Source organism: Crinia signifera, chromosome 4 (assembly GCF_055691185.1).
Source record: "Crinia signifera chromosome 4, ASM5569118v1, whole genome shotgun sequence".
Classification (NCBI taxonomy): Eukaryota; Metazoa; Chordata; class Amphibia; order Anura; family Myobatrachidae; genus Crinia; species Crinia signifera.
The window spans coordinates 279,745,003-279,766,455 of NC_139220.1; the positions used below are offsets into that span (position 1 = coordinate 279,745,003).

The following is a 21,453-nucleotide window of genomic DNA, read 5'->3' on the forward strand; positions in this document are numbered from 1 at the left end:
TGCACCTTACTCTGTAGGAGACCTCACAGTCCTAGTGCTGCCTTTGATTAAAAACCCTCCCATGACTAAGCTGCTGCTGCTGCTGCTGTTCTCCATGGGCATGTAATGAGCTCCACCAATTAGAGCTCAGCACAATCCTCTCAGCCTCTGCCCTCTGGTTTAAAGTGTCATGGGACTTAGACAACTCCCAGGAATGCACTGTACACTTGTGCAATCAGTGTGCCTTGGCTCCTGATGCTCAGCACCATTAATCATTGTCACATTGGCAGATAGGTGAAGCTGCAGCACTACCCCACTCCCATGCACAAAACCTTTAAAAAAAACTTTTTTTTTAAAATAAATGCCAACCACAGGGGGCCCCTAGCTAGTGGGGGGCCCAGGGGCACTGACCCCTTGTGCCTCCATTATAATCCGGCCCTGTATATAGAGGTCACATAGCGTCATGGTTCCTATGGGGAGGAGGTCCAGGTTAACAAAGAGGGATCTGAGCGGATCCCTCAGCCCAGCAGGAGTGACCATAGGTTACACATGCTCAGTCGGCCCTTCATGGCGCTGGTAAGTACCACTGGTAGCAATGCTGAGGATTGCGGTGACGGCTGCTTTTTGTAGCAGCTGTCTATGCATCGGAGGAAAACTAAATTGCTCTGATAATTAAGTATGGAACATGATGATGAATTGGGATAGAAAATCAGCCTGGGAAATTTCTGGAAGCAGCCCTCATGGGGGTGGGTTCTGTTGAGTGGGAAGGGTCTGTTGAAGGGGTGGGATACCTCCTCATAGGGCCTGAGTCTTATGCCTTTTCCTGCAGTTGTGCCTGCGACTTTATGCTAATTCCAATACAATGCCTTTCCCTCATGTCATGGGTGGATTTGGAATTTAAAGTGGCCCTGGAATAATTTCCAAAAAGTGTCCCCCTTACATGCCCACACAGCCAGCCTCACACCTTCTACCGCCTAACACCTCCACATGAGCATGCCACCCTCTAACCTTAACACACCCACACCACCGGTCTGTCGCCCTCTATCCTGTCCCAGCCACAGGTGGCACCTTGGACGCTCCAGCCCACTGAGAAACTTCAAAGTGGTTTCTATTACCAATCTGCCCATGTCCCTTGGCATGATATTATTATCAATATATTTTTTTATAATTTATCTCAAATCTGAATATTCTTCACTGTCAAATACACTCCCTATTAAGACCCCCATGCGATTTACCATGTTTCAACCCAATTTTGATGGATTGGGTGAAATCTGTCCAAATCGCACATGTTTGACATCCGACTTGACCCAATGCACGTGTGTACAAGCATATGTACATCAGATTTCCCTTACATTCCCCTGGCAGCTCCCCAGGCATTTTTTTTACATGCAATAAATCAGGGGACTTAACAACATCCTGCATCGTCTCTACATGCAGGACGATGAAGGCTATTGCTAATAAGAGCAGCATGGCCCCGGCCCTCCTCCATCCCAATCACCTGCTGTTGTGGCATGCATCGGCAAGTGTTTATGTGTAGTTTATGTGTAGTTTAATATTGTTTCATACTCGGGTAGATGTATGAAGCAGGGATAAGGGAGGAGAAATGATAAATTGTCTGGTACTTTATCATCAGCCAATCAGCTTCTAACTGTCCTTTTTTAAACCCAGCCTATAATTTAACAGTCAGGAGCTGATTGGCTGGTGATAAAGGGGTAGATGCAGGGGCTGGCTGGCAACTTTTGGCCTGGTGGGCAAGTCCAGAGCACTGGCCCATAAGTAACAGCGCATCGTTAAATTTAGGTTTTGCGGTTTAAAAATATGTATTAATAAGAAAAAAAAAAAAACAATAATAGGACACCACAGGCTGTTCCCCTGTATAATATCAGGACACTACAGGCTACTCCCCGTCTTATAATAATAACAGGACAACAGAGGCTGCTCCCCCTGTATAATATCAGGACACCACAGGCTACTCCCCATCTTATAATAATAACAGGACAACACAGGCTGCTCCCCTGTATAATAATAGTACCCCCACAGGCTGCTCCTCCTGTATAATAATGGGACCCCCACAGGCTGCTACTCCTGTATAATAAAAGTACACCACAGGCTGCTTCTCCTGTATAATAAAAGTACACCACAGGCTGCTCCCCCTGTATAATAGGACACAACAGGCTGCTCCCCCTGTCTTATAATAATAACAGGACCCCACAGGCTTCTCCCCCTGTATAATAACAGGACCCCACAGGCTTCTCCCCCTGTATAATAACAGGACCCCACAGGCTGCTCCCCCTGTATAATAATAACAGGAACCCACAGGCTGCTCTCCCTGTATAATAATAATAACGGGACCCCCACAGGCTGCTCCCCCTGTATAATAATAACGGGACCCCCACAGGCTGCTCCCCCTGTATAATAAAATTACATCACAGGCTGCTCCCCCTGTATAACATGACCCCACAGGCTGCTCCCCCTGTATTATTATTATTATTATTATAATAATAATAATAATAATAATAATAATAATAATAATAATAACAACAATAACGGGACCCCCACAGGCTGCTCCCCCTGTATATAAAGGGACCCCCACAGGCTGCTCCCCCTGTATATAAAGGGACCCCCACAGGTTGCTCCCCCTGTATAAAAATAACGGGACCCCCACAGGCTGCTCCCCCTGTATAATAATAACAGGGCCCCCACAGGCTGCTCCCCCTGTGTAATAATAACAGGACCCCCACAGGCTGCTCCCCCTGTATAATAAAAATACATCACAGGCTGCTCCCCCTGTATAATAACAGGATACAACAGGCTGCTCCCCCTGTATAACATGACCCCACAGGCTGCTCCCCCTGTATAATATTAATAATAATAATAACAACAGCACCCCCACAGGCTGCTCCCCTTGTATAATAATAACAGGACCCCCACAGGCTGCTCCCCTTGTATAATAATAATAATGGGACCCCCCACAGGCTGCTCCCCCTGTATAATAATAATGGGACCCCCACAGGCTGCTCCCACTTATAATATTAACTGGACCCCCACAGGCTGCTCCCCCTTAAAATAATAACTGGACCCCCACAGGCTGCTCCCCCCTGTATGATAACTGAACCTTTAAGGCTGCTCAGCCTGTACAATCCCACTCCCTCTTACCTTGATGTCAGACAGTAGGGATGGGTAATCATATGATGTTTCATCGGTAACATCGGATTTATGGTTCCAATGTTCGATGTTTAACCCTGCAATGTTGAGGACATAGCTGCCTACCCTCCTGCATTCTGCAGGAGACTCCCTGAAATAGCAGCAATCTCCCTCTCTCCCTCATTAGTCTAGCAATCTCCCTCATTTCACCTAGCCCACATTACACTGTTACATTTTTGGGAGAAAAATGAATGAGAGAAAGATATATTTACACTGAATCATCAGCACCATTTCCCAGCACTTTACCAAGTATATTAGCTCTTACTAAGGCCAGGTACACACCAGAACGATCCTGATTGTTAGTAGATTGTTAACAGATTGTGTGATTTTCGCACGATCTGTTGGAGCACACAATCTGCTAACAATCTGCTAACGATCTGCATCCAATCTGATCCCAATCCGATCTGAGTCTGTATCCAGTTGAATGGATCTTTTACAGATCCTCACTGCAGCAGGTAGGATCTGTAAAACGACCAAACGACAGCGGGGACGCGCATCGGATTGGAATCGGATCGGAATTGGACTTAAACATGCCCAATCTACATACAATCTGCATCCAATCGGTCGGAATTGGATCCAGATTGATGGAATTGAGCCCTAATCGTTCTGGTGTGTACCCCCCCTAACTGCTTTGGGGTCATCTACATTTGAATAGAAGTCATTTTACAAGATTCCTCTCAGATGTAGCAGTACACACCAACGATTCTAGGTGCCACGTTCACAATCTGTTTTCACAATTTCTCCATTTATGGAACTAGACATGCCCTTTAAGCGGAGCATGACACGCCCCCTCAATGGAGCGCTGCGCAAAATTCTGCTACATACTATAATCTGAAATTAGCTTTCAAAAGTAGGCAAGTATGGTTGAGGATCCAATGTTTCATCTACATCGCTAGATTTCTCCCCCCGATGTTTTTCTCAATCTTCCAATGTTTTTTCTTTTGTCAATGTGTGCTGCTTTCAATGCTTTGCAGCCAGCTCTCTCTCTCCTTGATTTATATTCATTAAAAACTTAAGAGACTGATAAAAAAAAACATTAACAAACATGACCGTATCACTGCTGGCTGGGCTTTCATATGTGTGTGTGGCTGTGTGCTGCTACTGTGGGTGGTAGTTGACAGTGAAAGACAGTCTGGTCAGCCATTCAGCAGCAGCACACAGGACAGCCCCACCCCTGCCTCACTGCAACTGGTGCTGTTAGTGAGTCACTGTCGCACAGGTCTGGTTTGCATATCAGTGCTGATATACTGTGCTAGAAGCACTACAGCAGACAGCGACAGTCCAGGCAGGGAAGAGGAACTGTATGGGTTTTCAAAGATAGCGGGTGCTAGAATGAACAGTATAATACGTTAGTCACTAGTAGTGACATTGTGGTGAACTCCCTTCATATTTATTTATTTATTAATAGTTTCTTATATAGAGCAGCATATTCACTTGCGCTTTACAATAGGAGACAGTGATACAACAAACTGGGTATTTACAGTCAGTCAAAGGTATGAGGGCCCTGCTCGCAAGCTTACAATCTATCAATTGATTTATTATTATGCAGCAAGCATATCACAGCACCCTACAAAGGGCCTGATTCAGTTGTGGATGCAGACATGTGCACAGTTTATTTCTGTGCAGTGATTTATTAGTAACAGCGGCTGCAGATACTGAGTGACAGGTACAGTAGTTTCTATTTGAGGGAGGGGATCGGGGCTGGTTTGTCAAATGCGGACGTGTTTCAAACATTCATTTGCAGTTGCACTGGCTCCAGCGTCTTTGTTCTGATGGTTATTCTAAGCAACAATCGGGTTGCTCAGATGTTTAATGTTGGCAATGTTGCATCTTTTATACTTAAGCGGTGGATTTGAGAGTGCAACTGCATCCACCTCTGAATTAGGCCCAAAGTTTTTCCATATTAAAACAATCGTGATAAATGTATTTAAATTAAAGTATTTTTTTTTTATGAATTAGCAATAGCTTGCTATTACAAATGCCAGTATAGTCATGTTTTTTTATAACTTGTTACGGAGAGTCAGAGAGTATCATGGAGAACCCACTAAGATAAACTTAATAGAGGGATTATTTATCATTTCAGAAGCTTATTAGTGTATTATATGCTTTGGTAACCAGTTTATTTTAAAAAATATCGAAACATCGGTTAACATCGGGTTCACAGTACCAATGTTTAGGTCTAAATTATGTTTTGCAACCAATGTTGAAAAACATCATTTGACCGATGTTTTCTTTCGATGTCCCATCCCTACCAGACAGACAGTAAGGCAGGCTGCAGCATAGGGAAGAAAGTGTAACGCACAGGCAGGAAGTAGGGGGAACATACAGAGTCTCTGTAGTGGCCTCCTGCACTAGACATGTCCTCAGTGCAGGAGGCCGGCGGCCATGTTTATGGAGACCACTCGGAAACTGGTCAGTCTGGCTGCAGCAGCAGCCTCAGAACAATGGCGGCCCGCACGAAAAACGATTCAGCGGCCCGGGGGACACATGGCACCCTGCCCCCCAGCCCGCTCCTGGGTAGATGTATGAAGCAGTGATAAGGGAAGAGAAGTGCCTGGTATTTTATCACCATCCAATCAGCTTCTGACTGTTAAGATACAGGTTGGGTTTAAAAAGGGACAGTTACGAGCTAATTGGTTGGTGATAAAGTACCAGGCACTTTATCACTTCTCCACCCTTATTACTGCTTCATACATCTACCCCAAAGCACCAGGCCCCTTATCGTTTCTCCTCCCTTATCACTGCTTCATACATCTACCCCTCAGGGGTAGATTTATTGACTGGCAATCAGGGGAATATGCGCTATCCCCGTGCGTTATGGCAGGGGATAGCACTTCCCCTAATGCATGACACCCGCAATGCGGGTACTATATCGGCAGCGTTACGAGGGAGAAGGCTTAGAGCATCTACTATATTTTAAATTGCACGCCTGGCTCCTACCTAATTTATGAACAGTCAGCAGCGCTGACCGTTCCACCCCCTGCAGCTATCAACTTCAACAGCTGCAGGTGATGATGCCCTATCCCCACAGCTGGGACAGCGCTGTCCCTGCTGCTAGCTCTGAGCTGCGCTGGAGATCTTGCGTGAGTAGCGATATCCCGCGCATGCCCAGTCCAGCCGGCCGGGGAAGGGGACAGCGCATCAGTGTTAATTGATGCGCTGTCAGCAGGAGGGGATATCGCCGGAGGGGGGAGTTTGCGCTACCCCGCTTCAGCATGCAAGATGTTCATAAATCTTGTTGGTTTCCCCTCCTGCTTCGCCTCGCTAATGAGGAAAAGCAGGAAGTGTTATAGCACTTAGTTACAAATGGGCATTGTTTCTGTACATAGAGCACTTCACAGGAGCCTCTCATGAATGTATTTCTAATTTGGACTAATGTAGGGTACACACCAGGACGACCACCGTCGTTCACGACCGATAGACGACCATGGAACGATTTCCCTTGGACTTCCCGGGAGCTCCCAGGCAGTCCCCAGCAAACGATTAGCAAAAATTGTGTTTTTTTGCGGAACGATCTAGATCCGATCCCGATGCGCCCGCGATGGTCGTTAAGACGGTCGGATCGCTGGTTTTTGTTTTTTTTGCAAGAACACATGCGACCGTCGTCAGATGGGCCTTTGAAATTTGAATGACGGGGCTGGACTAGCAGAGGGGGGAGGACTAGCAGAGGGGGATAGGAATAGCAGCAGCCATTTTAAACCAGTGTATTTCTGCTTTGTTACTAGTGAGGCTTGGTTTATACCTGCTGAACGCTGGACATAGCTATTTACACATTACTTTGTTTTGCCTGCCATTACAAAGTGTCTTTTAACCCTGCACTATGGAGAATGCAGTGATGGGTAGTCACCAGCAACAGTACCTGCTCTATTATGCAGTTTTGAAGCTCAGGCGTCAGAGAGCCCAGCGCAGGAGAGAAAGATCATGCTGGACAAAGCAGTGGCTACTTCAGCGTCAGACTCGTTCGCACATGCCACTGCTCAGGGACATCAGGGAGAATAACCCAGACGATTTTCGTAACTTCTTGAGGATGGATGATGCCACATTCCAGGAATTGCTGCGTCTGGTGACTCCCCACATCGAGAAGCAGGATACCAAGTATCGCATGGCTATCCCTGCTGAGGAACGGCTGGTGGTGACCCTGAGGTTTCTGGCGACAGGACGGTCTCTTGCTGACCTAAAGTTTGGATCCCTCATCTCCCCGCAAGCTTTGGGCCTCATCATCCCGGAGACCTGCAAAGCCATTGTGAAGGTGCTGCAGTACCAGTATTGCAAGGTAAGATGAAATATACACTGTACACTTTATTGTGCAAACAAAATATTTTTATTTATAATTTAGGCCTAGGACAGAAACAGGTTTTTTAGGCCTTTCATGGTTAAAACATGTAAAATAGTAAATAGATTGTGTCAACACAAATATATTATAATACCATATATAAAAGATATTGTACAAAAACACACACTATATATAAAGATTTAAGTATGTATGACCCAGTTTAAACTTTCCCACTAAGTACGGGCTACTGTGTGGCAGAGGATGTCTGCCGCAGATAAGTAAAGGCTGCGGCCCACATAGCGCATGGCGCAGATGCAATGGTCCCGGCCCCATTGATGTGCGCCATACGCCATGTGAGCAGTGGCCATCACATACCTGCAGCTGAGACCATGTCTGCCGCACAGTACCCCATACTATTGGCAAAGACAAAAGGGTAATAAATGGAGTTTGCTCTCCAGATTGAGGAGAATCCTGTTCTCCCTCTGGTAATGCAGGTACAGGTAGCAGCATATAAAAAGAAAAAAAAGACACTCTGGTAACTTCTGAAACAGGCCCTTACAACAGTAGGGATAAGGTACTGTGTGGCAGAGGATGTCTGCTGCAGATATGTAAAGGCTGCGGCCCACATGGCGCATGGCGCAGATGCAATGGTCCCGGCCCCATTGATGTGCGCCATACGCCATGTGAGCAGTGGCCATCACATACCTGCAGCTGAGACCATGTCTGCCGCACAGTACCCCATACTATTGGCAAAGACAAAAGGGCAATAAATGGAGTTTGCTATCCAGATTGAGGAGAATTCTGTTCTCCCTCTGGTAATGCAGGTACAGGTAGCAGCATATAAATAAACAAAAAAAACACACTCTGGTAACTTCTGGAACATGCCCTTACAACAGTAGGGATAGGTACTGTGCGGCAGAGGATGTCTGCTGCAGATATGTAAAGGCTGCGGCCCACATGGCGCATGGCGCAGATGCAATGGTCCCGGCCCCATTGATGTGCGCCATACGCCATGTGAGCAGTGGCCATCACATACCTGCAGCTGAGACCATGTCTGCCGCACAGTACCCCATACTATTGGCAAAGACAAAAGGACAATAAATGGAGTTTGCTATCCAGATTGAGGAGAATCCTGTTCTCCCTCTGGTAATGCAGGTACAGGTAGCAGCATATAAATAAACAAAAATACACACTGTGGCCCTTGTGTGGCAGAGGATGTCTGCTGCAGATATGTAAAGGCTGCGGCCCACATGGCGCATGGCGCAGATGCAATGGTCCCGGCCCCATTGATGTGCGCCATACGCCATGTGAGCAGTGGCCATCACATACCTGCAGCTGAGACCATGTCGATGGTAAATGATAAAGTAGCCTATTTTTTAAGACAGATCCTCAAAAACAGGACACTCTGGATCTTCTATCAGTAAAGAACTGTAGAATTGACGGTACTGGGGGGGTTGAGAAGGCTGTGTAGGTGTTGACTGGGTATGTGTTGGAATTGTGCTCGACTGGCCTGCTACGGTGGCAGGCGGAGTAGGCACTGGTGATTCTAATGACAGTGGTGTGTCTGGTGCACTACCAATGCCAACTATTTTAGTGCCACTGTTGAGATACCCTAAACTGCCATTATACACCAACTCCATGCATAACTTTTCAAAAGTAAGTTGCTGGTTAGGAGCCATGTTGCGAACACACTCTGCCACATAAGTGAAGTAGTTGTCATGTTTGTCCGGGTTTCTTTGCAGGACTTGATGTGCCCGCATCATAAATTCTTCATGTGCCGCTGCTTCTCCTTTTTTTCCTTTGCCACGCATTTTTTTGGCACGGGGGAGTGGTGGAGTGGGTTCCAGGGTGGGTGGCGGAGTGCGTGCCGGAGTAGGAACTTCGTTCGATGTGCATGCATTCTCAGATAGGACAGATAGGTCTGGGGTTGCAGGTGGGTAGTCACCAAGCTGTAAAAAAATTGAACATGTTTACTAATCAATTCTATTTACTTCTAATTTCAGTTCCCTACCAGCGTGAATGAATGGAAAGTCATCGCAGAGGAGTTTGAACAGCGATGGAACTTCCCAAATTGCGGTGGAGCCATTGATGGCAAACATGTCCGCATAGCCCAGCCTATCAATAGTGGTTCCTACTATTTTAATTACAAGGGCTATTTTAGCATTGTACTAATGGCTGTTGTTAATGCGAACTATGAGTTTATCTTCCTGGATGTAGGAAGGAATGGCCGTGCATCGGATGGTGGCACTTTCAAGGACACAAAGTTCTACGAAAGGCTCATAGCGAACACCCTTCACTTGCCGTCTGTCCAGGAAACTAAACAGGGGCTTAACTTTGTTTTTGTGGCTGACGAGGCTTTTGGCCTGCACGAGCATGTCATGAAGCCATATGCGCAAAGGGGGTTGAACCATGACAAAAGGATCTTTAACTACAGGCTATCCAGGGCACGGCGTGTTGTGGAAAATGCTTTTGGCATCCTGGCAAGCCGGTTTCGCATTTTCCACACTGCCATTAACCTGAGGGTGGACAAAATTGACTGGGTTGTCACGGCGTGCTGTGTCCTGCACAATTTGCTCCGCAGAAAAGCCACACAGCAAAGGGCTACAGGCACAGCACTCCAAGAAGACCAAGAACTGCCAGAGGAGGTAGTGCAGATATCCTCCTTGCAAACCCCAACACAACGCTACACAGGGAGTGCACGAGCCAAACAGGTGAGGGAAGAGTACATGGCCTACTTTAATGGGGAGGGCGCTGTGGATTGGCAGGAGGAATCAATTAGATAGCCAAAAAAATAGACTCACCGATGCAGACTGCGAATTCTCCTCCTCCTCCTGCGCCGTGACTTCTTGGTTTTCATGTTCTACCATAAGGACTACTCCTGTCCTCATCGACTCCTGGCTGAGGGTGAATGTCAACCGGTCATAGTACCAGAGCGATGTTTGATACATCTCGTCGACTCCAGCACCAGACTTCTTTGCAGCCTCCATCTTCTTGTGTTCCTTTAAGAACACCGTGCGCATATTCTGGATGCGTTTCCTCACCCATTCAACATTGGCCTCTGGATGAAATGGAAGACTGTAGCGTGCCAACTCCTCCAAGGCTTGGTTTCTTTTCATTTTGTTTGAATACTCCTTGGATTTGGTTCTCCACAGGCATTCGTGTGTACGATATTTTTCAATAAACCCTTCCAAAAACTCTTGTTCCTTTGCGTTGGACATTGGGACTGTAAAAAGATAAAACCATTTTAGTTGTTTGTTTTGTTTCATATTTAAATTTTTATAGTTATAGTTATACCCATGTTTTGTTTCATATTTAAATTTTTATAGTTACACCAGTTACCTAGTTCTTATGTTTTAAGTATTTAAAATGTTAATAAACTTTTATGAAAACCACTATACATTTTATTGTGCAGATTGCTATTCACACACACAGGTGAATGGGGCCTAGCAGAGAGGAGTGCATGGAATACTGCAATGGTGGACAATGGTTTATGTATATATATCTATATATACACAAACACACACACACAGGTGAATGGGGCCTAGCAGAGAGGAGTGCATGGAATACTGCAATGGTGGACAATGGTTTATGTATATATATCTATATATACACAAACACACACACACACACAGGTGAATGGGGCCTAGCAGAGAGGAGTGCATGGAATACTGCAATGGTGGACAATGGTTTATGTATATATATCTATATATACACAAACACACACACACACACACAGGTGAATGGTACCTAGCAGAGAGGAGTGCATGGAATACTGCAATGGTGGACAATGGTTTATGTATATATATCTATATATACACAAACACACACACACACACAGGTGAATGGGGCCTAGCAGAGAGGAGTGCTTGGAATACTGCAATGGTGGACACTGGTTATATGTATACACACACACATGGGGCCCACCCAAAAAAAACAGTGACATGGTCGGGTGCACGGTTGCCAAACCAGTGCTTTATACACACTATATACATTGGTGGCAACAGTGGGCATGCATAGAAGAGCATTGGGAGTGCAAACATACCAGGTTGTTGTTCTGGGAGATGAGACAAGAAGGAGAGTCCAACTGCTGCGCCAGCGCTGTTTGCTATGTGGAAAAACATGGCGCCGGGGGAGTGTTTAGGAAATGCCACTCAAATAGGCTGGATCAAACGACGGACGCACCGACGGACGGACGACGGAGGCGGCAAAAAACACTCACGATCTGCATACGATTGACGGTCGGTCGGCCTGGGATTGACGGATCCTACCTGCAGCACGTAGGACCAAAGATGCGACCAAACGAGCGGCGTGAACGCGCATTGGATCGGAATCGGATCAAATAAATGGCAAAAACACACGATAATACACACAATCTGCATACAACCGGTCGGAATCGGATCTAAATTGACAGAATCGTGCCCTAGTCGTCCTGGTGTGTACCTAGCATTAGATGCTGGAAGACAGTGCTTTGGCATTAATGTAGCATTATATATATATATATATATATATATATATATATATATATATATAAAAATATTTGTGTGTGTGTGTGTATCTCTCTTTTATGAAATCCTGATGTGTTTGTTGCAGGTGATGTATCTCAGATGTCACAATCATTACATGCACATTTCTAAGGCATATAAAGTAATCATACACATCGTTATTGGAAGCAGAACAGAACAAGTGCTTAGAGCAGTGATTTTCAGCCTTTTCCAACTTGCGGCACACCAGACAAGATTTTAAAATTGCCAGGGTACAACACACCCCACAGGGAAAAACACACTGGCCTCCACAGGAAAAAAATAAACCCATTATCCCCCCATGTCTCAGCTCCATCTGGATGTCCTCACCTGCCCAGAACTCACCCATTCTTGTGGGCTGTAGGCTCTCACATATATCCTATTGGTCTGTACTGGGTTTATATAGAAAAACCCACTAATGCAGTAATTAATGTTCTCCCTACAGTTACACAAACCCAGCTTCTGCCTGGAGGATTCAGAGTATGAAACAGGTACTCTCTCTCTCTCTCTCTCTCTCTCCCATGTCGAAGTATGATTACATAGACACCAAAAAATTATGAAAAATTATGTCAACCTTGTCTATGTCAACCAGGGCCGGCCTTAGGGATAGGCAAACTAGGCAATTGCCTAGGGCATTTGGAATGCCTAGGGGCATCAGCAGCTTCTGCTGATTAAAATGATATGCAGCATGCCTATATTCTGTGTGTGAGTTAGGTTGTATCTGCATATAAAATAGTGTATTCATGGAAATCACTGTAACATAGCATTCCGTATGCAGGTACAGCCACAGTCCCACACAGAATATAGGCATGCTGCATATCATTTTAATCATCGGAAGCTCCTTGTGTGTGCTGGTCATAACAATGCAAATAAGACGAATTTCCAGCAAAAAAAGGCACCCAACTCTCTCCCAGCAAGAACACAACCCTGTTTGGGCTGCGCACCAAATGTGTGCACTGTTTCTATTTAAAATATTGCGGGTAGGAGCACCAAAATGATCACTGCTATGATGAGGGTTGATGGTGCTGGGAAAGGGGAGCAGGGTCAGAGGCGGAACTAGTGACGGTGCTAGGGGGCACCAGCCAAAATCTTGCCTAGGGCGTCATTTAGGCTAGGGCCGGCTCTGATGTCAACCATAAGCTTGTGTCAACCTAAGGTGTGTCAACCCTTTTTTCGGTGATGACCTAGTTACTGTCGACCATTAGTGACTATCTGTCTATATACACCTAGAAACCAACATCAGTAGGCATACCTAGAGTCTGCAGTACCTCACAAGTACCAAACTTTACTGGGTAGGCCTACTATCCCACCAATGTTATTGAGGCCTTAGACCATGGGTCTTCAACCTGTGGCCCTCCAGATGTTGTGAAACTACATGTTCCAACATGCATTGCCACATTTTTTCCTATAAGAGCATGCCAAAAAACCTCAGGGCATGCTGGGATATGTAGTTCCACAACATCTGGAGGGCCACAGGTTGAAGACCTGTGCCTTAGACCTTTCACCACCTTCCCAATTAATTCCAGTGGTTACGTCATAGATGATAGACAATGTCTCTTCCTAACTGTGCTCACAGCAAATCTTCCTTAAGTCCTTCAAGTTCCTACATCAACTACTGTATATCTTCTTGCCAGCGTTGGCTTTTACCTCTTGCCTATTTTCCTGTTCACCTCATCCTATCCTGTCTATGGGCCGTCTTCTCTCCTTCCTGTCTGACGATGAACTCTCTCTGCTCTGCTCATGCCAGTTAATATAGGGCATTGGTAGTGTGTAGGGCAAAGTCACAATTGGCTTGCTGCTTTCTCCGAAGTCTAAAGCCTGTTGATAATGTTGATCTGGACATGACACCAAGGCGACAAGCTCAGATTCACTTGCTCAACAGAAACGGGATCCTCAAGTTTTTTTTGCCAAATGTTTACAAATATGCTTTCAGAAGTCTGTCGCTCACATTGCAAGCACTTGAAAATGAAACGACTTTATTCAAGAAAAAAAACATGTTTAACGCCTAAAATAACACAATAATAATAATAATAATATTTAATAATAATTTATTAATATTGTTATTATTATTGTTATTATTATTATTATTATTATTTATTTTACTACTATTATTATTTTTTGTATTATTCGGTACTTGTTTCCTAGCAGGGCACCCACTAAGCAAATAGCTTAGCGGGCAATTCTGCGATGCCATTTTTGTTTTGCGATGCGATTTTCCTATGTAATTTATTCACTGCTTTTTTTCACCCCGGGCGGTGCGATCGCATTGCACCGATAAATCGCATGCGATTGTATCGGGTGCGATGCCATTTACTTTACTATACAGTTGTATGAGATGCAATGAGATTGAGGCACCCCCCCCCCCCCCCAGTATCCACGCCACCCCGGAGCGTGGCGAGCGGCGGAACGTGTCCTACCGAACTTTTCATACCCCCACTATCTACGTCGGCGTGGAGTTGATTTTATATAGTGTGGTGAGCGGACATGGATTACGTTACATGTATTCCGTGTCCCCTCGCGGGGCTTGCCGCGCTTCGGGCTCGGTGGCTCGCTGTGCTCGCCACACTATATAAAATAAATTCCACGCCCACGTGGATAGTGGGGGTATGAAAAGGTCAGGAGGACGCATTCCGCCGCCGCTCCCCACGCTTCGGGGTGGCGTGGATACTGGTGGGGTGTGCCTCGATCTCATTGCATCTCATACAACGGTATAGTAAAATAAATGGCATCGCACCCTATGCTATGTGGGGGGGGGGGAGCAGTGAATAAATCACATAGGAAAATCGCATTGCATCGCATGCGATCGCATCGCATGCAAAAACATGCATGCGATGCGATTACACTATGGTACCGTACGTAGTGAAACTGGGCACCCTGCTAGGAAACAAGTACCTATTATTATTTTTTATTATTATTATTATTATTGTTATGATTATTTCTTGTTGTTATTATTATTATAATTATTATTGTTATTTAATTGTTATGATTTATTTTACTATTATCATTATTTATTCTTATTATTATTGGTGTTATGATCATTATTATTATACTTGTTTTTATTGTTATGATTATTTCTTCTTATTACTATTATTTTATTATTATTATTTTTATTGTTGTTATGATTATTATTATTAATAATAATAGTATTAGTAGTAGTAGTAGTAGGAGTAGTAGTAGTAGTATTGAAGCATCAAAGCATCAGTTTGACTTTAGCTCTTTACTTATTCTATGATTGACCACTAGATGGCGCTTTGGCTGTCTATACAGCCAAACACAGAGAAGGCGCCACCAGGGGTCGCTGTGTGCGATCGGCAACGCGGGAGTAACTGGGATAGAGATCCTGTTCCTACAACGTTTCCAGGATCGGACTCAGCAAGCTGCTGCAAATGAACGAGAGAGACATGCAGAGAAGCTGCTAGACTGAGACGGCGCCAAGAGACATTCAGCAACCACACACAGAGACAGTCTGCCTGCTGCCCTGTAAGAGACATGCAGTGTGTAAAGGAGACATCTCTGCGCATGGAGGTGCCCTGTGCAGTGGATGTGTCTGCAGAGCACATGTTCTAATCATCATCCCTAACTCATACATTGCACATGGCACACTGGTGCAGCTGCAAACAAGCCCATTCCAGGAGCTGCTGAACTACAAGTTCCAGCATTCTCTGGGATGCAAAGTATCTGAAGAGCCCCAGATTGCTAGAGCCCCACGCATTGCTGAATTCCTCTGTTCTGCAAGTGTCTCATTGAGACAAGTAGTAGTAACTTTTATTGTCCTAGGTTAACTTTGGAAGTGCTTCAGTAGTGGCTGCTCCTGTGTTGGTATATCATTGTAGTTTCAGTAAGAAGTCTGACTATTTTATTACTGATAGAAATATAGATGTTTTAAATTCTCTGTGTAAATCTGCAGCGGTGTAAATATAATTGGGCCATGATTTCCAGGCGTGGTGCTCATGTACCAATTTCATTGGTCTCTGGCAAGTAATTTGCAATTAAAGTCCTATGCATTGTAACAGGCACCTAATTGCATCAACCCATAGACTTTCAGAAGGCTACACTTCACCCAGAAACATTAGTATTTCAAGGGTAAGACCACAAGTAGTATGATGGCACATTGCCGCCCATGGGTCTACTCTGATCAGGACCATATCTGTGTAGGGTTTGTATGTTATTTGTGCCCCCCCCCCTTGTACCTTGGGTATGTGTGTGTTGATGAATTGACACTGTAAGCGTGTAATGTGTTGTCAGTTTAGAACAGCGGTAGCCAACTCCAGTCCGCTAGACGCATGGGTCTTCAACCTGTGGCCCTCCAGATGTTGTGAAACTACATGTTCCAACATGCATTGCCACATTTTATCCTATGAGAGCATGCCAAAACTGTCGGGGCATGCTGGGACATGTAGTTCTACAACATCTGGAGGGCCACAGGTTGAAGACATGTGCGTTAGAGCTACAGTACCAACAGTTGTTTTCCACATCTCCTCAGACGGGTAGATTTATTAAGCTTGGTAAAGTGTTAAAGTGTCTGGTTTTTATCACCAGCCAATCAGCTCCTACCTGTCATTTTTCAAACCAAGCCTGTAACTGCACAGTTAGGAGCTGATTGGCCGGTGATAAAAAACAGACACTTTATCACAGTGGTCAGGGAACTCGGTCCTCATTACCCCACACAGTGCATGTTTTGCTGGTAAGCCAGCAGGTGCACAGGTGTACTAATTACTCAGACACATTTTATAAGGTCTGCAGGTGGAGTTAATTATTTCACTTGTGATTCTGTGAGGAGACCTGCAAAACATGCACTGCGTGGGGTAATGAGGACCGAGTTCCCTGACCACTGATTTATCACTTCACCAAGCTTAATAAATCTGCCCCAGAATCACAAGTGTAGTATTTAGCCCCACCTGTGGATCTTTTAAAATGTGTTAGTAATGAGTGCACCTGTGTACCTGCGAGGTGAACTGTTGGTAGCTCTCGAGGACTGGAGTTGGCTACCACTGGTCTAGAACTAAAGCTTGATTTATTCTGTTGACAATCAACATTAGTAATAGCAGAGAATACACCAATGTGCATCAGCTGGTGTGATGGTCCTTTAGCTTTACAGGCAAGCATAGCAACTACAAGTTCCATTATATCCTTCCATTATATCCCAGAAGGATGTAGTTCCCCAGACGTTCGTTGTACTAAAGAAACTGCTACAGTACTTCAAGTCGCAGTCTATGTATCTATATGTTCTGATAAACTAACTTCCCTTCCATATAGAGATGCAGAGTAATGAATGCAGGAGGCTGACGCTGCATCAGTGGTTAGGATTAATAGATGTTTGTTTCCCCAGCTTTGTGGCTCCTGGTACTTCGGCAACCTGGATCCGCCATGCATAGACCAGGTGTACCTCTCTGGCGTGGAGTATGAGTTTTACACGCTGGTAACTGCAGAAGTGGACCACTTCTTGCAACAGGGGAACCATAAAGCGTGAGTATATTATATTAGGCTTCCATGTATCTGTAGCCATTTATAGTGGACCTGTGCCATATGCAGCATTCTTGACAATGGAGCCTCTCCATTCACCAGGATTTAGTGAGTGCAGAATCGTGAATCACTTGATTCTTATTGTCCATTTGTTTACCCTAGAAGAGCCAACCATTTATATGGCCACCATAAAATATTGTTGCTATTGATAAATGGATTGTGCGCCCCTTGCTATTGGTACATATTGCGCCACCTACAGACTTCTAGAAAGAACTACACCTATAAAAAAAATAGACTATATTATACATTTTGTTACACATGGCATTTTATTGAAAGCAGTGATACAAGAATTTTTTTTTTTTTTTAAATGAGTATTTAAATAGCAGTTTAATGCACTATTTTACATTAATACACCTCAAAGGCTTCATATTACCAAGCTGAATAATCTAATACTATGGAAGTTTAGGTCTTACTTGATAAGTCCAGTACACCTCAGCCACAGGCTTCCATGTTAGAGCAAGGATGGGGGCTACTATGCTTAATCAGGCAGGCAACAGACCTGCTGTTCATAAATGCACTGTATGAATTGGCTCCTCAGGGGCGGGGCCAGGAGTATTGATATAAACTATAGCTTAACCACTTTTTTTTTCATGACCATGTGACATAACCTGAGGAGAGGGGGATAGTAGATTGTTTTAAGAGTGTTGCAGTGCAAGTACAGTGTTCTGGACAGTGTTTTACCTCCATGGTTCATTTTGCACATTTCATTGGTTGGAATGGATGCATATATTACACTATAAATGTATCCAACAGAGTGAGCTTATCCTTCCAGTCACACGTTGAACTGTAAGTTTAACAATGTATCACAGAACTGACTGAACTGCTGACCACAGCTATACTGATGCCCTACACATGTGTGCTCTCCTGTTGTTGCTGCACTGCTTGCCTCAATGTGCACTCATTGCAGTAGCGCTATGTTGTTTAGGTCAGGCATGTCCAAACTCCAGCTACACATCCCAGCATGCCTTGCCATAGTTTTAGCATTCCCTATTAGGAAAACTTTGGCAAGGCATGATGGGACTTGTAGTTTCACAACAGCTGGAAGGACATAGTTTGGACATGCCTGGTTTAGGCACACCAGTGGATCCACCATGTAAAGTGAATAGATGGGTGCATACACACGCTCCTGATTTCCCGAAAGGCGCATGCAACAACAAATGAGATCTCTGTATTGTCATATATATAGCTGTACTTACGCAGGACTTAGTTCAAATGCTTAATGAAGACTTAAATTTTTCTTCATTACTGTTGGGTTCTGTTTATCTGGTTTATATGAAGCTCTGGGCAACATCTTTCATATCTAAATGCATTTTGGGCAGCAAATGATGATAAATGCACCAGGTATATACTTGCCAGCCCTACTGTATGAGACTGACCACCTGCCTTCTGTCTGTCACTGTGCAGAGTTCTGCTGTTCCCTCCCGTCTCCAGCCGCCTGCGGTATCTGATTCACCGCTTCACTGAGTCTCGCCATGAATTGAGCAGCTTCTCTGTGGGTGAAGGCTGGCAGCGCCGCACTGTAATCTGCCATGCCGGCATCAGGTGAGAGACGCTACAATGATTGGCTTGCATGTTGTAAATACTAGTGTCCAAAACATTTGATCCAGTTGAGCAGGAAATGCTTTGGGGTCACATTACTTATCTGTCTAAAAATATCTGGAGAAGTTAGTAGATTACAAGACAAAAGACCATGATTAATATAAAACTTCTCCAGATATAGGAGACTACATCTAAAGTAGCGTACATACGGGGCGACTTCAGGGCATTTTGTAAGCGATCTAAAAATCCCCCGAAACACACACACCTCCACATACACACAATTCTGTGTTCTAGCACCATGTCCCAAATGACACCACTATGTAATAGTGTTCAATTCTTTCCCCCCAGGAACGTCATTACAATGTTCCTAGGTATTTCACATTTTTATGTAAGGTTTTTATTTTTCACTTTCATTCATTATGGGGTACTGAGGTCTTATAACCTTGGGGAATAGAGGGTATCCGACAGGAGACAGGCACATAACATTTTCTTCAACCAGGGTGTGCTGGCTCCTCCCCTCTACTTCCCCCTACCAGCCAGTTTTAGAAAATGTGCCCTCAGGAGAGGATGCACACTCCTGGAGCTCCAGAGAGTTTTTCTTCAATTTCTTTTAGTTTTTTATTTTCGGGTTGCTATTTGGGCTTCACAGCTTCCCTGCGACGAGGGAAGCCGGGGGAAGGGACTGCTGCAGGCCTTTCAAGGAACCGAGCTGATTCCTGCTGCAGGTCCACCGACCTGAGAGGGTGCTGTTACCGCGGGCATTGCGCTGCAGCGAGCACACCCCCAGGTGCCGCACACCCCTGGCTCAGCCTGAAAACGTCGGTGGTGAGTAATAACCGGGTCCCCTCAGTGGGGATGCCGGTTTTATGTGCGGCATAATGGCGATGGCGGCGCGATGGCCCTGCACAGGGATCGCGTGCAGCTGTTTTAACACTGCAGCCACGCCGACAGACTGGATGCCAGGCATTGCCACTGGACCACCAGGGCATATACCGCTATGTGGGTCAACCCTTATTAAAGGGTTACCAGGCGCCAGTATAAATATTAGCATAGCCCGGGCGCCATTGCAAGGGGCGGGGCTTAGCTCAGAGCGGGACCTGAGCGCGCCTGTACACTGCTTCCTGCTACTTCTCATGCTGTGGGCGCCATTACAGCAGAGCAGAGATCACTCCTCAGCGCAGCCTTGAAGGGAGAGAGATCAGTCAGCAGAGACAGCAAGTATAGCGCTTCTAGTGTGCTATAAGCCACTGATAGCAGTATACAGTATTGATAATATTGGTGTCTGTGCATAAAAGCCGGTCTATCTAATCGGTAGACCAGGTTACAGGGTGCTGGTGTCCCCCATATTCCTCTGAGTCCCCCACTGCTAGTTAAGCAATTTTACACTGTCATTTATATATGTGAAACTGCACATAGTGTGTTTAGATACATATATACTACTGTACATTCACTGTGTGTGTGTTCAGCATGACTGCAGTGTGTTTAAGGGGGTATTATTTTCTCCAACATGGTGAGAAAAATAACTTGCATGATTTGCAGCAACAAGTTTGCTCCTAGCTCCACATCACAGGTTGCATGTGAGCAATGTATGTCACCACAGCTCAGTAGCATGTCTCCACAGCGCAGCAGCTCGCAGGCTGACTCCCAGGAACCTTCATGGGCTACTGGTATGAAAGCCATGTTCGAGACTGTTTCATCACAGCTGGCGACAAATAATTTGCAGACTAAGCAAGTCCAACAGGATTTAAAGGTCCTGTCAGCAAGGGTGGAAATTCTTACACCCATGCCAGGGGTGTCCCGCAAAAGGGCGCTTGATGCCGTGGCACCTGACTCCGATATGGATGATGGTGATGGTGACGCAGATGATATTGTAGATTCACAGGCGTCACAGTCTTGCATTCAAGGTACTGAAAACCTTGTCCTTGCTGTTAGAGAAGTACTAGATTTACCTCTAGCCACATCGGTTGAGGTTGACCCATTTTTTTGTGTCACACAGAAGGCAAGACATAGTCTTTCCTGAACAGTCTGATTTAGAAGAGGTGTTCAAAGCTGCCTGGAAAAATCCAGAGAAACGCTTCACATTGTCCAAGCGTTTTAAATCTACCTTCCCTTTTGACCCCACGGGCAGGAAGGTGTGGGAGGAGCCCCCTATAGTGGATGCTTCGGTGTCCCGCCTTTCAGAAAAGGTGGTGCTCCCAGTCCCAGGTACCTGGACGCGGTTGATAGGAAACTAGATGGCACAGTAAAGGCTATGTATACAGCCAGTGGGGCATCTCAACGCCCGGTGCTTCACATGGGCAGGCCAGATACAAGAAGGCCTGTTGGGTGACATGGATGTACCTACGGTAGCTGAAAAGCTACGTCACATCCAGGACACAGCAAAGATGATGTGCGAAGCACAAAAAGAGTTAGGTG

The 21,453-nt window shown here is 45.3% G+C and overlaps 1 protein-coding gene across 1 annotated transcript in view; it reads left to right on the plus strand.

Moving 5' to 3' along the window:
* LOC146073066 (uncharacterized) overlaps nucleotides 1-21,453 on the plus strand; it is a 57,498-nt gene that overhangs the window by 3,874 nt on the left and 32,171 nt on the right. The window contains exons 2-3 of the mRNA XM_083180244.1: nucleotides 17,306-17,442; nucleotides 18,904-19,041. Coding sequence (XP_083036370.1) covers nucleotides 17,306-17,442; nucleotides 18,904-19,041 — 275 coding nt within the window. The remainder of the gene's footprint in view (nucleotides 1-17,305; nucleotides 17,443-18,903; nucleotides 19,042-21,453) is intronic.